Source organism: Bubalus bubalis, chromosome 1, assembly GCF_019923935.1.
Source record: "Bubalus bubalis isolate 160015118507 breed Murrah chromosome 1, NDDB_SH_1, whole genome shotgun sequence".
Classification (NCBI taxonomy): Eukaryota; Metazoa; Chordata; class Mammalia; order Artiodactyla; family Bovidae; genus Bubalus; species Bubalus bubalis.
Genome location: NC_059157.1, coordinates 48,194,571 through 48,208,218, shown reverse-complemented (window position 1 = coordinate 48,208,218; position 13,648 = coordinate 48,194,571). Strand labels below are relative to the sequence as shown.

The 13,648-nt window shown below is 47.4% G+C and overlaps 1 protein-coding gene across 6 annotated transcripts in view; it reads left to right on the top strand.

Annotated features, from left to right (window-relative positions):
• EVA1C (eva-1 homolog C) overlaps positions 1-13,648 on the top strand; it is a 127,193-nt gene that overhangs the window by 97,178 nt on the left and 16,367 nt on the right. For 4 of the 6 annotated variants that reach the window (XM_025281690.3, XM_044939597.2, XM_025281696.3 and 1 more), the window contains one exon: positions 7,324-7,895. The exons of the other annotated variants lie outside the window; for them this stretch is intronic. In XM_025281690.3, the coding sequence (XP_025137475.2) occupies positions 7,324-7,700 (377 nt within the window). In that variant the 3' untranslated portion in view covers positions 7,701-7,895. Of the gene's footprint in view, positions 1-7,323; positions 7,896-13,648 lie in introns of those variants that run through there. 6 annotated transcript variants of the gene reach the window in all.

Genomic DNA, 13,648 nt, shown 5'->3' with positions numbered 1-13,648 from the left:
TACCCTCTTCTCAATAATATAGACATATTTATTGAATTCATTCTAGAATTTAGATCATGGGTCTGAAGAAGCTCTTAGAAAATTTTCGAAGTTAGGGAAATGGAAAGGGATGGATGTGTGTGTGTCTCTCTCTGTGTGAGTGTATGTGTGTGTGTCTCTGTGTGTGTGAGTCTGTGTGTGTATGAATGTGTGTGTGTGTGTGTGTGTTGGAGATTTAGGGAAGTGACTTTGTTAGCTGGCTCAGCTGAAGATTGTGTCAAAGGATATTTATTTAGTCTAGCTCTTCCATTCCCTCTAGTGAACATTTTATTAATATTTCCTGCCCTTTGCAGCCTAGTATTTCTGATCCTGCCTTGGACTTGGGCCTGTGTGTGTCCTTGGCCTCTGGCAGAGCTCACTGTGGACTTTGGGGGTGCGTGGGGGTAACTGGGGCCATGGATGAGAATGCAGCATTTCTCCTGCATTGGGAGGGCGTCATTGTTTCATGTAAAAGGAGCTCTAGGATATCAGACAGACCCACAATGAAACAGAAGTATCATAACACATTCCGAAGTTGGAGTTTCATGATCCCCTGTCAGGGAGAAGGATGGGAAATCAGCACCGCCTTGTCATGGAGGTGTGGGTTCTGAAGTGTTCCCACGGCCTCTAATCTTTGCTTCCGTGACAGAAAGTTACTATCACATCCCTAAGTGCTGTCAGACCAGGCCCAGCGGGCCTTGTGTTTTCAGCTGGTGGTAGCAGGGCCCCCCGGGATGGAACTCTTGCCCAGTCTCTTGGTGTCTTTTTTAGACAGTAAGTTTGAGCTGGAGCTGTGTTGGCTGCAGACCAGAGTTCTAAGAGTCAAGGGACCTTAAAGGCCACAGGCCACCTTGGTGAGACTCCCCAGGGCTTGCAACCACTGATGAAATTTAAGTCATTCACTGGACCTGCGAGGAACTAAGTCCAAATGTGAGTAAGACTGACAATAGCACAGTGTGAGGATTCTGTTTAACAAGGAGTCTAATACCTTTATTTTAACAGAATATATAATAGGAAAGGTGAAAGGTCGTTGCTGACCCACGAAAAGACGCCGGGATTCTTGGCCTCTGGAGGAGAAGAATTCAATCTAGGGCCAGAGACGAGGCTTGATCTCTCAGAGCTTTTGTATGATTAAGTTTTATTAAAGTATAAAAGAGGTAGAGAAAGCTTCTGACATAGGCATCAGAAGCGGGCAGAAAGAGTACCCCCCTGCTAGTTTTTAGCTGGATGTTATATAGTCACTAGCAGTCTGCTAATGAAAGAAAGGAATGGCTTAAAACTCAGAATGGCACCAGGTCCCTCATCCATAAGATATATTTTGGGATAATCTTGGCACCAGACGACTCATCCCAGGCCATAAAATGAATGACTTGAATCTTGTAGAAGGGAGATTACCATACAAATAGTTTCATCTACATAAATTAGGAGAACAATGTCTGAGTATAACATAATGGTTTGTCAAGTAGGTTCTGAGCCATTAGGTGGAACTGACTTGAAGACAGAGTTTGAGGTAAATGTATAGTACATTAACATAGCTTAAGACAAACATTTCCATAAGAAAAAGGCATTGGTTAACTCAAGGTTTGAGAATAGTTAACTTCAGGTGGAACCAGGTGTCATTATGGCAACACAGTATTTTAAGAGAAACCTCCTTTTAAAATTTGTATAGAGAAGGGGGGGAAAAATATATCTATCTATCTATCTATCTATCTCACTAGTTTGTTTCCTCCTGCCGCTTAAGAAAGATAAAAATGTCTGACACTTGCAGCCTATTTCCTCCATTTGGAGACCCCTGGCCTTCCTAGCTGTTGCCCTCCCAAAGGATTTCCCTGGTAGCGCTAGTGGTAAAGAACCCAGCTCTCAATGCAGGAGATTTAAGAGATGTGGGTTCTTAGATCTCCCAGGAGCCTGGGTTGGGAAGGTCTCCTGGAGGAGGGCATGGCAACCCACCCCATGGGTATTCTCGCCTGGAGCATCCCATGGACAGAGGAGCCTATGGCCCATTGGGTCACAAAAAGTCAGACACAACTGAAGTAACTTAGCATGCACATGCATGATAGGCAAAGGGGTCACAAAAGCCTACAGTGGTCCAGTTTTTAGAAAACAGACGGCGTCCTCTTAGTGTAAAGCCTGGGGCTCTGGAGAGAGCTCTGACCCGAGGTTGGGTCCCAGCTGGGTGGTGGCTTTGGGCAAGTGAGAACAGGAGGAACTGGGCCAGTTCCCAGCCACGGCTCCATCAGCTAACACCTGTGATTCTGTGACTGCAGACCAGTTGGCTCAGTTGACTAGGAAAACTTGATTCCAGTCGGCTGGCCCAAGAGTTGCCACGTTTTCCATCTTTGATCATTGGATCTCAGCAGACTCGGTTCAGTGGCCTGAAGAGTGATCACTTGGCAGGAGGTTCACGGGAGCCAGAGGTGCCTAGGGTCTGATGAGTGAGAAGCTCTGGTGGCACCAGAATCCAGATCCCCAGCCCCACCCACCCCCACCCCCAGAGCAGAGGGAGAGAGGAAGAAAGGCAGCTAACATCATGGAGCCCCAAGCCTAGTGCTGTAGATCCACGTCCACTCCCTTGCAGCACTCAGCAGAGAGCTGTGTCACCCCCAGTTAGGACTGGGCACTGGGGACTGGGCGAAGAACAAGGCCGTTCAGTCCCGGTGCTCAGGGAGCTTATTCTTTGGGGTGAGAAAGTATAAAATACACTCAGAGACTTAGCGACATTCGAGAGGCTATGAGACCTAATGACCAGGACTGAGTCCAGGCTGGGCATGGGGCACAGAGGCCTGGATGAGGAGGGGGAGAAGGAACATTCCAGGCAGAAGGAATGGTGTGTGCAAAAGCACCAAGGTGCCAAGTCATCTGGCCCCCGTGAGGGCTGGAGAGAGGCCAGTGGCCGGAAAGCAGAAAGCAGGGGCTCGAGTCTTTGGAGTTGAACTTGAGGAGGCTGGTTGCACCGGCCAGGTTCTAGCAAGCTTCATAGGTGATGGTCAGGGTTTGCTTTTTATCTTATAGGCAGAGAAAGAGGGTTATAGGTTTTAAGTAGGACAAGGATGCAATCTGATGTGCATTTTTAAAAAGATTACAATTCCAATGGGGAAAATGGATGAGGAGGGCAGGAAAGTAGAGAGGAGAGCAGCTGGGGGTGGGAAAGGTGGAGAAGTGTTATCCTTCCTGTTTTTCAGATAAATTCACTAGATCCAAAGACACCTTAATGATAGGCAAATACAGGTCATTCACCATGTATATGCTGTCTAATGCCTAATATCAACAATATATGGAGCCTGTATGTATATATCGGAGAAGGCAATGGCACCCCACTCCAGTACTCTTGCCTGGAAAATCCCATGGACAGAGGAGCCTGGTAGGCTGCAGTCCATGGGGTCACTAGGAGTCGGACGCGACTGAGCGACTTCACTTTCACTTTTCACTTTCATGCATTGGAGAAGGAAATGGCAACCCACTCCAGCGCTCTTGCCTGGAGAATCCCAGGGACGGGGGAGCCTGGTGGGCTGTCGTCTATGGGGTCGCACAGAGTTGGACACAACTGAAGTGACTTAGCAGCAGCAGCAGCAGCAGTATGTATATATAGATATACCTAGTGCAGACCCAGTTTTAAAAGTGGGCATGTGACATGAGCCAGCATTTTGACAAGAGAGACTAGGTAAGCATCTGAAGAGATGGACACATAATTGGGGATCGGGGAAATAAATACAAATCAAGCCACAGTGAGTACAGTTTTGTACCCATACGATTGGGGAAAAGCTAGAACCCTGTCCATACGTAGTGCTGGAGAAGACGAGGAGTCACGCGACTTCTCAGGCACTGCAGCACTGCGGAAGCCACCCTGGCCACTTTTCCCCAAAGTCACACGTCTTAGAACTCATTCAGTTGCCCTCCTAGGTCAGCACCGGAGAGAAACACTTGCACGTGTTGACCCAGGGACATTTGCAGGAGTGGTCACGGCTATAAGGCCCACAGAAGGAACCTGGCAGTCCCCGGATGCCCGCCGCCTGGCGACTGCGTGAACAAACCAGTGCCTTCAAGACAGCGGAGTAGCACGCAGCCATATACTGTTGGGTTCAAAGCAAACGCCAAAGCCCAGACACTAAGCTGTAATGTTACACCCTTTTCATAAAGCTGTTAGGAATACATGGAGATGCAGAAAGCTGTATTAAAAAGGCAAGCAGGGGAGGAATGACCATGGAATGCAGGTGGCAGTTACCTTGATGTGGGGGGAGGCTGGGGGGAGGGGAACCCACAGGTTAGACACAGGTATTGTTAAGGTCCAACTCCCACTCAGGGGGCTTATTCACAGCACAGGTGCTGGTGACAGAATTTAAATTGCTTAATTAAATGAATAAATACAAAGGAAGGCCATGTATTGACCCATAAAGAGAATGTGTCATATCCTAAGGCTTCCCTGGTGGCTCTGTGGTAAAGAACCTGCCTGCCAAGCAGGAGATGTGGGTTTGATCCCTGGGTCAGGAACATCCCCTGGAGAAGGAACTGGCAACCCACTCCAGTATTCTTGCCTGAAGAATCCCCTGGACATAGGAGCCTGAAGGGCTACAGTTCATGGGATCGCGACTAGTCAGACACAACTTAGCTACTAAACAACAACATGGTTAGTTTAATTCTTTAAAAAAGAAATAGGGTTGGGGAAGGAGAGAGAGAGAAAGGAAGGAAGGGGAAACAGTAACTAGCCCGCCTGTCTGGAGCAGAGGCAGGCCTATGTCCTGGCCTGAGCTCCTTCTTCGCCCATGAAACCATTGCTGGGCATGATGGTCTTGTGGGCAAGGAGAGAAGGGGGCTGTGGGTGATCACTGTTTCCCAGAAGCTTGACCAGCACGGGGTATTTCTGCCTGGAACTGGCCTGTCTTGAACGGGGCTGGCTGGAAAAGGTCACAAATGGGTGGGAGTCCGTTTGGCCATCGGCAGCAGTCCTTGCAGGCATAGCAGGAGGTGATGTTTTTGGCCTGGCTGTCGGTGGGCTCAAGGTTGACGCTTGGGCAAGCTGGGGAGGAATGAGCAGGAGCGCAGGAGAAGGGGAAGCTGAATTATGGCTGCACCAAAAGCCCATATCAGAACCATGAGGACAGGAGGGATTGGGGAAGACAATGATCCGGAGGTTTGGTGCGGCGGTGGCAGGGAGGTGGGGGGCAGGAGGCAGCAGGGACAAGAAAGGAGAAGGATTTGAAGGAAAGGAAGGTGACAGTGGAGTCAGAAGCAATGAGTCCACTCCCAGCAGAGGCTTTGACATGCAAGGGGAGAAGGAGAAAGGATTTGCCCCCTCAGATCAGGGCCTTGGGTCTTAGCATCATTTTGTGTAATATTCTGGCTTAATGGCTTCACAAATGTGTCCCAAATGCCAGCATCTCCCAATCCCAGTTCTACCACCACTCGCAGAAATAGAATACAAAAGATGTGCCTCCAGTCGACCAGATCTTCAAACTACCTTGGGGCTTCCCTGGTGGATCAGACAGTAGAGAACCTGCCTGCAGTGCAGGAGATGTGGGTTCCATCCCTGGAATGGGAAGATACCCCGGAGAAGGGAATGGCATCCCACTCCAGTATTCTTGCCTGGAGAATTCCATGGACAGAGGAGCCTGGTGGGCTGCAGTCCGTGGGGTCACAAGAGTCAGGACTGAGCGACTAACAACCCTTCCAGGATCAAAATAACCTTAACTCTTGGGAAAAATATGTTCTTGTTATTTTTATAATGTTTTAATATTTTAATTTAAAATTTACTAGTTTTAATGTTATAATATATTGTCTGCATTGCAGACACAGCTCAATGCCCCTCTCCCCGCCAAAATCAGCTTCGTGTTCAGACTTCTGTGACTTAGGGAGAGTGATGAGACTGTGCTCAGAGGGCTGGTGGCAACAAAGAACATTTGAGGCTGGTGACTTCACCAGTGACTTGAACTGCGAGTGAAGGAAGCCAACCGGGGAAGTTTCACGTTTCAAGAAGATAACGTGTCCCACTTAGAGCTCTCCCGTCAGATCACAGGGGCTGGGTTTCTTGACTGGACATGAAACGTAACAGCCGTTGAGATCTGAACCTCCAGTCTGCGTCTCTGGGAAGGACCGAGGCAGCAGAGACAACAGTCGTTATTCAAGTGGAGTGAACAGGGGGCTGTGTGCCTGGAGGAGGATGGTTCTGTGGAGACGTAGGAGCACGTGCCAGTGGTTCTAGATGTTCATCTCACAAGCTGCTCACAGCTCAGGAGCTGGGTTCCTGTCCTGGCTCCTCCTAAAGAAGCCAACCAAGCTCAGACGGTGGCTCCCCATGCCACCCCCTGACCTCAGTCTAAGTCTCTATGTTGGAGATTCACAAAGTACAGCCCACAGGCTGGTTTTGTAAATAAAGTTTTATTAGAAGACAGCCATATCTGTATCATCTTTCATGTCACAACAGCACCTCTGAGAAGTTGCCACACAGATCCTGTGGCCCACGAAGCCTAAAATAGGTCCTATCTGACCCTTTACAGGAAAAAAAATATGTCAACTCCTGATCTATAGTATAGGAAAGTTAACTGGATTGTTACTTCCCCAAATGGGAATGCTAGCACCTCAGGAGATACAGAGCTGAAGAGGAATAGTCCTTTCCACATAGGGCTACTGTAAGGATTAAACATATGTTAGGATTTAGACCAGGGTACATAGTACAAATAGCATTACTTCTATTCCTATTAGACAATCATTTGGATGTTGAACTTTCATTACCAGAACCTTTATTTATATTTATTTTTTAATCTGAAAGAAATTAAGCTGTGTAACATTTAATATCTTAGGACTTACACTCATACTTTATATGTAATTCATTTTTCAAAGTTTACTACAATGAATAATAGCTAACAGCTTCTTAAACATTTGTTATGTGTCATTGCGTGTTCTGAGAGCATCATAGAAAGTAACTCAACTTTATGATAGAAAGGGGCTTTGGGGTCCATTTTACAGGTGAAAAAAACTGAGGCAGAGAGAGGTGATGTAATTTGCCAAAAGTCACACAACTAGTGAGTGGCAGGGCTGCATTTGAACTTGGGAAGGTTCAGCTTCTCAGTCCTTTGCTATGTGTCCCTCATAAACATACATATATTGACTATACATGCTCCAAACCGCTTTTTTGTTTGTTTTAATTAGTAGGGGTATATGCTCTTAGGTGTGGATGGTCTCAGAGATTCTGTCCAGGATTGGGATTCTGCGTTACCCTCCTGCCTGGGCACATAACCGTTTCTATGGGACTTAGGCCTGCTGAGGACCGGCAGCTCCTCCGGGTCCTGATGTGCTCTCTTGCCTTTGCAGCCCATCCCGAGAGAGCCGCCCTGCTGTTCGTGTCCAGTGTCTGCGTTGGTCTGGCACTCACGTTGTGTGCTTTGGTCATCAGAGTGTCCTGCACCAAGGACTTCCAGGAGCTGCAGCTGGCGAGGGAGCACCTCATGCCAGGAAGCGACAAGGCCGAGGAGGACAGCCAGGATGAGGAGGGGGAGGAGGACTCCTCGGACTCCGACTTTCCAGGGGAACTGTCGGGGTTTTGTAGGACTACATATCCTGTCTACAGTTCCATAGAGGCTGCAGAGCTGGCAGAAAGGATTGAGCGCAGGGAGCAGATCATCCAGGAAATATGGATGAACAGTGGCTTGGACACTTCACTCTCGAGAAACATGGGCCAGTTCTACTGAGAGCCAGATACATCCTGATGTGAGCACACTTTCTGAAGAGGGAAGGTTCCCAAAGCCCCTCCAGCTCTGTTCCACTTGTACCTTCTGTGAAGGAGAATTTGTCATGCCATCCAATACTGGGGAAGCCAGAAAGTTCTTAAAGGGACATTTCAAACTGTTTACAGCACATCCCAAAATAAATTTGGAGGGAAGAGGTCTTTGTCTTCTGTTATTTATCTAAATTCATGGGTATATGCTAACAGAACTAGAGTTCACATTTATTGAGCACTTATAATGCCCAGCACTGTTCTAGCTGCTTTTCATGCACTAAGTTATTTAATACTCATGACAACTTCATGCGATGATGCTGTCATTCTCATTTTACAGATGGATATTTAGAAGATCTCTGTCTATCCATCAAGAAATTATACTAATATTCAAGATGGCAAGCATGAGTTGAGTGACCTCAAGCTCACTGGTGGTATTATGTTTAGAGACAGGGTTGGCAAAAAAAATTTTAAGGTGAAGATAATAAATATTTTAGGCATTTCTCGTCAGATAGTGTCTACCACCACTACTCACCTCTGCCACTGGAGCTCAAAAGCAACCACAGCTAATACATAATGGATGAACACAGCTGTGTTTCAATAAAACTTTATTTGTGGAAACTGAAATTTGAAATTAATGAAGTTTCACATGTCATATATTCTTAATCAATTATTTTAAAATATAAAAGCCATTCTTAGCTCATGGACTGTACAAAAACAGGCAGTAGACTGGATTTGGTCTTGATTTTATAAATAAATTATGGTTTACATGGCTCAGTGGTAAAGAATCTGTCTGCCAATGCAGAAGACAATCCATGGGGGGGGGAGTGGTCACAAAAGAGTTGGGCACAGTTTAGCGACTAAAACAAGAGTGGTTTACAATGGGGCTTCATTCGTGGCTCAAATGGTAAAGAATCTGCCTGCAATGCAGGAAACCCAGGTTCGATCCCTGGGTTGGGAAGATCCCCTGAAGAAGAGAAAGGCTACCCACTCCAGGATTCTAGCCTGGAGAATTCCATAGACAGAGGAGCCTGGCGGGCTACAGTCCATCAAGTCACAAAGAGTCAGACAAGACTGAGTGACTAATGAATGAAGCACAAGCTGGAATCAAGATTGCTGGGAGAAATATCAATAACCTCAGATATGCAGATGACACCACCCTTATGGCAGAAAGCAAAGAAGAACAAAAGAGCCTCTTGATGAAAGTGAAAGAGGAGAGTGAAAAAATTGGCTTAAAACTCAACATTCAGAAAACTAAGATCATGGCATCTGGTCCCATCACTTCATGGCAAATAGATGGGGAAACAGTGGCTGACTTTATTTTGGGGGGCTTCAAGATCACTGCAGATGGTGATTGCAGCCATGAAATTAAAAAATGCTTACTCCTTGGAAGAAAAGCTATGACCAGCTTAGACAGCATATTAAAAAGCAGAGATGTTACTTTGCCAACAAAGGCCCATTTAGTCAAAGCTATGGTTTTTCCAGTAGTCATGTATGGATGTGAGAATTGGACCATAAAGAAAGCTGAGTGCTGAAGAATTGATGATTTTGAACTGTGGTGTTGGAGAAGACTCTTGAAAGTCCCTTGGACTGCAAGGAGATCCAACCAGTACATCCTAAAGGAAATCAGTCCTGAATATTCATTGGAAGGACTGATGCTGAAGCTGAAACTCCAATACTTTGGCCACCTGATGCAAAGAACTGACTCATTTGAAAAGACCCTGATGCTGGGAAAGATTGAAGGCAAGAGGAGAAGGGAACAGCAGAGGATGAGATGGTTGGATAATATCACCAATTCAGTGGACATGAGTTTGAGTAAATTCCAGGAGTTGGCGATGGACAGGGACGCCTGGCGTGCTGCGGTTCACGGAGCCGCAAAGAATCGGACACGACGGAGCGGCTGAAGTGAACTGAACTGAACTGAGAACAAGAAAAGAATTTTTTTTTCTTTCTTGTCCCAGAGGTACTTAGAGCATAAAAATGATGGTGTCAAATCTTCTCATATGCTGACTACCAACGAGGTCTCCCTCCTTCTCTTACTTCATCTTCACATCAACCCTGCAAGCAGGTATAAATCGTTGAGGAGGCTGAAGGTTGACAGGTTAAGTAGTGGGGCCAAGCCACATGGTACAAAGTGCTGGAGCTGACTCAGTGGTAAGGTGAGGAGGAAATCCTAGCTGTTCCCTCAGTATCCCAGGTATCAACAGAGAGGATGGAAGGCATTTCCCTCAGTCCCCGGATCCTGAGGGTGGAAGGCCCATCTGAGTCACACAGAGGAGGTGGGTGTGGGGGGAAGGGCCTGTCTCTCATCAACCAGCCTAGCTGCCCATATGGGGGAGCGGCTGCATTTTGCTTTGCTTTGTTTTTTGTTATTCAGTTTGCCTTAGTTCATTCTAGCTGCTATTACAAAAATACCATAGACTGAGTGGCTTATAAACAACAGAAATTTATTTCTGTTTTGGAGGCTGAAAGTCCAAGATCAGGGGGCCAGCAAATTCAGTGTCTGGTGAGAGCCTGGCTTCCTGGCTCATAGCTGGCTGTCTTCTTGCTGGGTGCCTACATGGCAGAGGGGGCTTGGAATTCTCTGAGGTCTCCTTTGGTTCCTGCTCAGTTGCTCAGTCGTGTCCAACTCTTCATGACCCCATGGACTGTAGCCAGCCAGGCTCCTGTCCATGGGATTTTTCAAGGCAAAAATACTAGAGTGAGTTGCCATTTCCTTCTTCAGGCAATCTTCCTGTCCCATGGATTGATCCTGCATCTCCTGCATTGGCAGGCAGATTCTTTACCCAGCAAGCTGGAGGTCTCCTTTATAAGGGTGCTAGTCTTATCCATGAGGTCTCTGCCATCATGACCTAATCACTTCTCAAAGGTCCCACCTCCAAATACCATCACATTAGGTGTTAGGTTTTAACATGAATTTTAAGGTACACAAACTTTTAGTCTACACCAAAGTTGAAATTCATGTGAAGTAAAATTAACCACTTTAAGGCACGCAGTTCAGTGGCTTTTAATATATTCACAGTGTGGTAGGACCACCACTTCTACCTAATTCTGAAGTGAAGTCGCTCAGTCGTGTACAACACTTTGCCACCCCATGGACTGTAGCCTGCCAGGCTCCTCCCATGGGATTTTCCAGGCAAGAATTCTGGAGTGGGTTGCCACTTCCTTCTCCAGAGGACCTTCCTGACCCAGGGATCGAAACCAAGTTGCCCACATTTCAGGCAGACTCTTTACCATCTGAGCCATCAGGGAAGCCCCTTCTACCTAATTCCAAAACACTTTCAAGACCAGAAAATAAAACCCCCACCCCAGTAAGCAGCCACTCCCCATCCCCTCCTTCCTCCAGCCCCTGGCAACTACCAGTCTGTATCTGTGCATTTAGCGATTCTGGGTAGCTCATATAAAGGGAATCACACATGTAAATGCAATCTTTGGTCACTGGCTTCCTTCATTTAGCATAATGTCCTCAAGTTCATTTGTGCTGTGGCATGAATCAGTACTTTCTTCCTTTTTACGGCTGAATAATATTTCACTACATGTATAAACCAGGCTTTCCTCATGCCTCAGACGAGGAATCTGCAATGCAGGAGGCCTGGTTCAATCCCTGAGTTGGGAAGATCCCCTGGAGAAGAGAATGGCTCCCCACTCCAGTATTCTTTCCTGGAGAATTCCATGGACAGAGGAGCCTGGCAGGCTACATTCCATGGGGTTGCAAAGAGCAGGACATGACTGAGCAACTAACACCTTCACGTATGGATAGACCACGCTGAGTTCCTTGATTCATCCGTTTGTAGATCCCTGGCTTGCTTCCGCTTTGGGCTACTGTGAGGAGTGCTGCTGTCAACATTCCTGCGTAGCATTTTAATAGCAGTAAACTACAAAGGGACTTCCCCAGCAGTCCAGTGATTAGAACTCCAATGCCTTCCAATGCAAGGGCTGCAAGTTTGATCCCTGATCGGGAACTAAGATTTCATATACTGCTCACAGTGCAGCCAGAAAAAGAAAAGAGACTACCTGTAAAAACACAATTGCAGATACAGTTGACTAGGCATTAGGTGGATTCCATTCAACTAAAGGAACAGGGACTGAAGGTGAGTCAGAGTGACACTCTTGCTTCTGTCAATTTCAGAATGTGCGTCTCTTACACTTACCTGAGAAGGTAGGAGGGTAGGACTCGGTCCACAGAGGTGTCATATGCACAGGCTAGGGTGGTGTAGGCAGAGGCTGAAACCCCTCAGCACCTCCAGGGACCCTAGTTGTCCATCTATAATGTAGGGGATTGGGAGAAGTTGACAGGGCGGGATGACTCGCTTTCAATCTGTCATTAGAGATAAATCTCTTCCAGGTCATAGCAGAGAATGAACATATGGCTCCATTGTTTAAATTCTTCATGAGAATTTTGTTCTAATCAAAGAGAACCCTTGTCCTTTTATTTCCTGAGCTCAGCAAGAGGCACTTCAGTGCTGTCTCGGCTCCCAGAACAGCCTCCCACCACGGTCTCTAGTCCTAATTCCCAAGCAGCATCTTCTCTGGCTCCGTGAACATAACTACCTTCATCTGATGGCTCTGTGAGCCTAAAGAGAACATGCCAGCTGAAGGTTTTTACTTTTTCAGCCAGAGAAAGAGCTGCGCCAATACTGACCTTAGTCTCAAAGCTCTTGTTGAATGCCACAATGGTTCTTCTCTTATCTATGTCTCCCCCCAACCTCCACATGCATGCACATCCTCCCAGGACCCCCAAAGAGGCAGCTGGGAAACAGGCCAGCCAAGGCGAAGAGCAGTCTTTGGCTTGCGCAAATGCAATAAGTTGTTTGTTTGCATTTTCCGAGCCCACGAGAAGAATGCCATGGTCTTCTCAAGGAAGGAGGCTGAGGAGTCCTGCTGAGAATGTTTGGATGGGCACCAAGCCCAGGAAGGAAAGGACCAATGCAGCTTTGAATCAGGGGTTGCCAATGGAGTGTGGTGGCTGGTGGAAGCTCCCAGGTGGAATTCTGCCCAGAGAGTGCAGGGCACACATAGACTACTGCTTCTAAGCTTTGTGCAAGTCGGGGCCACCGCCACTCCATGGTCTTCAGGCAGTGGGATCCCAGAAGTCCTGTGAAAAGAGGCCAGCTCGGTGGGAAGTTTGCCCATATCACTGCCTCAGTTACTTGCTGCAAAACACTGACTTTGAAAATGTGAGCCTCCTGCTGTAAAATTCAGTCCTTCTGGGTTCACAGAGCTTGTTAGCTGGGCCCGTCTTGCTCTGTCGATGTTGGGGCACTTGCTGCTTCACGGAGGAATGCACAGCCAGAAGTGAAGTTGCTCAGTCGTGTGTAACTCTTTGCGATCCCAGGGACTGTAGCCTACCAGTCTCCTCCGTCCATGGCGTTTTCCAGGCAAGAGTACTGGAGTGGATTGCCATTTCTTTCTCCAGAGGATCTTCCCAACCCGGGGATTGAACCCAGGTCTCCCATATTGCAGGCAGATGCTTTACCCTTTGAGCCACCAGGGAAGCCCACACACAGCAATTCCCGGGAGGCCCTGTGAGCGGTCCCACTGCCAACCCCACAAATGGGCCAGGCGTGATGCTGTGCCCACCCAGAACCCTGCACCAGGCCTGGTACCACCCCAGCTGCTGCAAGGGTGGCTGCGAGTGGCCCAGAGCTGTCCTCTTTTGCAGAGAATTGCCCCTCACCAATTCTGTCAAAGGTTCGTCTAGTCAAGGCTATGTTTTTTCCAGTGGTCATGTATGGATGTCAGAGTTGAACTGTGAAGAAAGCTGAGCACTGAAGAATTGATGCTTTTGAACTGTGGTGTTGGAGAAGACTCTTGAGAGTCCGTTGGACTGCAAGGAGATCCAACCAGTCCATTCTGAAGGAGATCGGCCCTGGGATTTCTTTGGAAGGAATGATGCTAAAGCTGAAAGTCCAGTACTTTGGC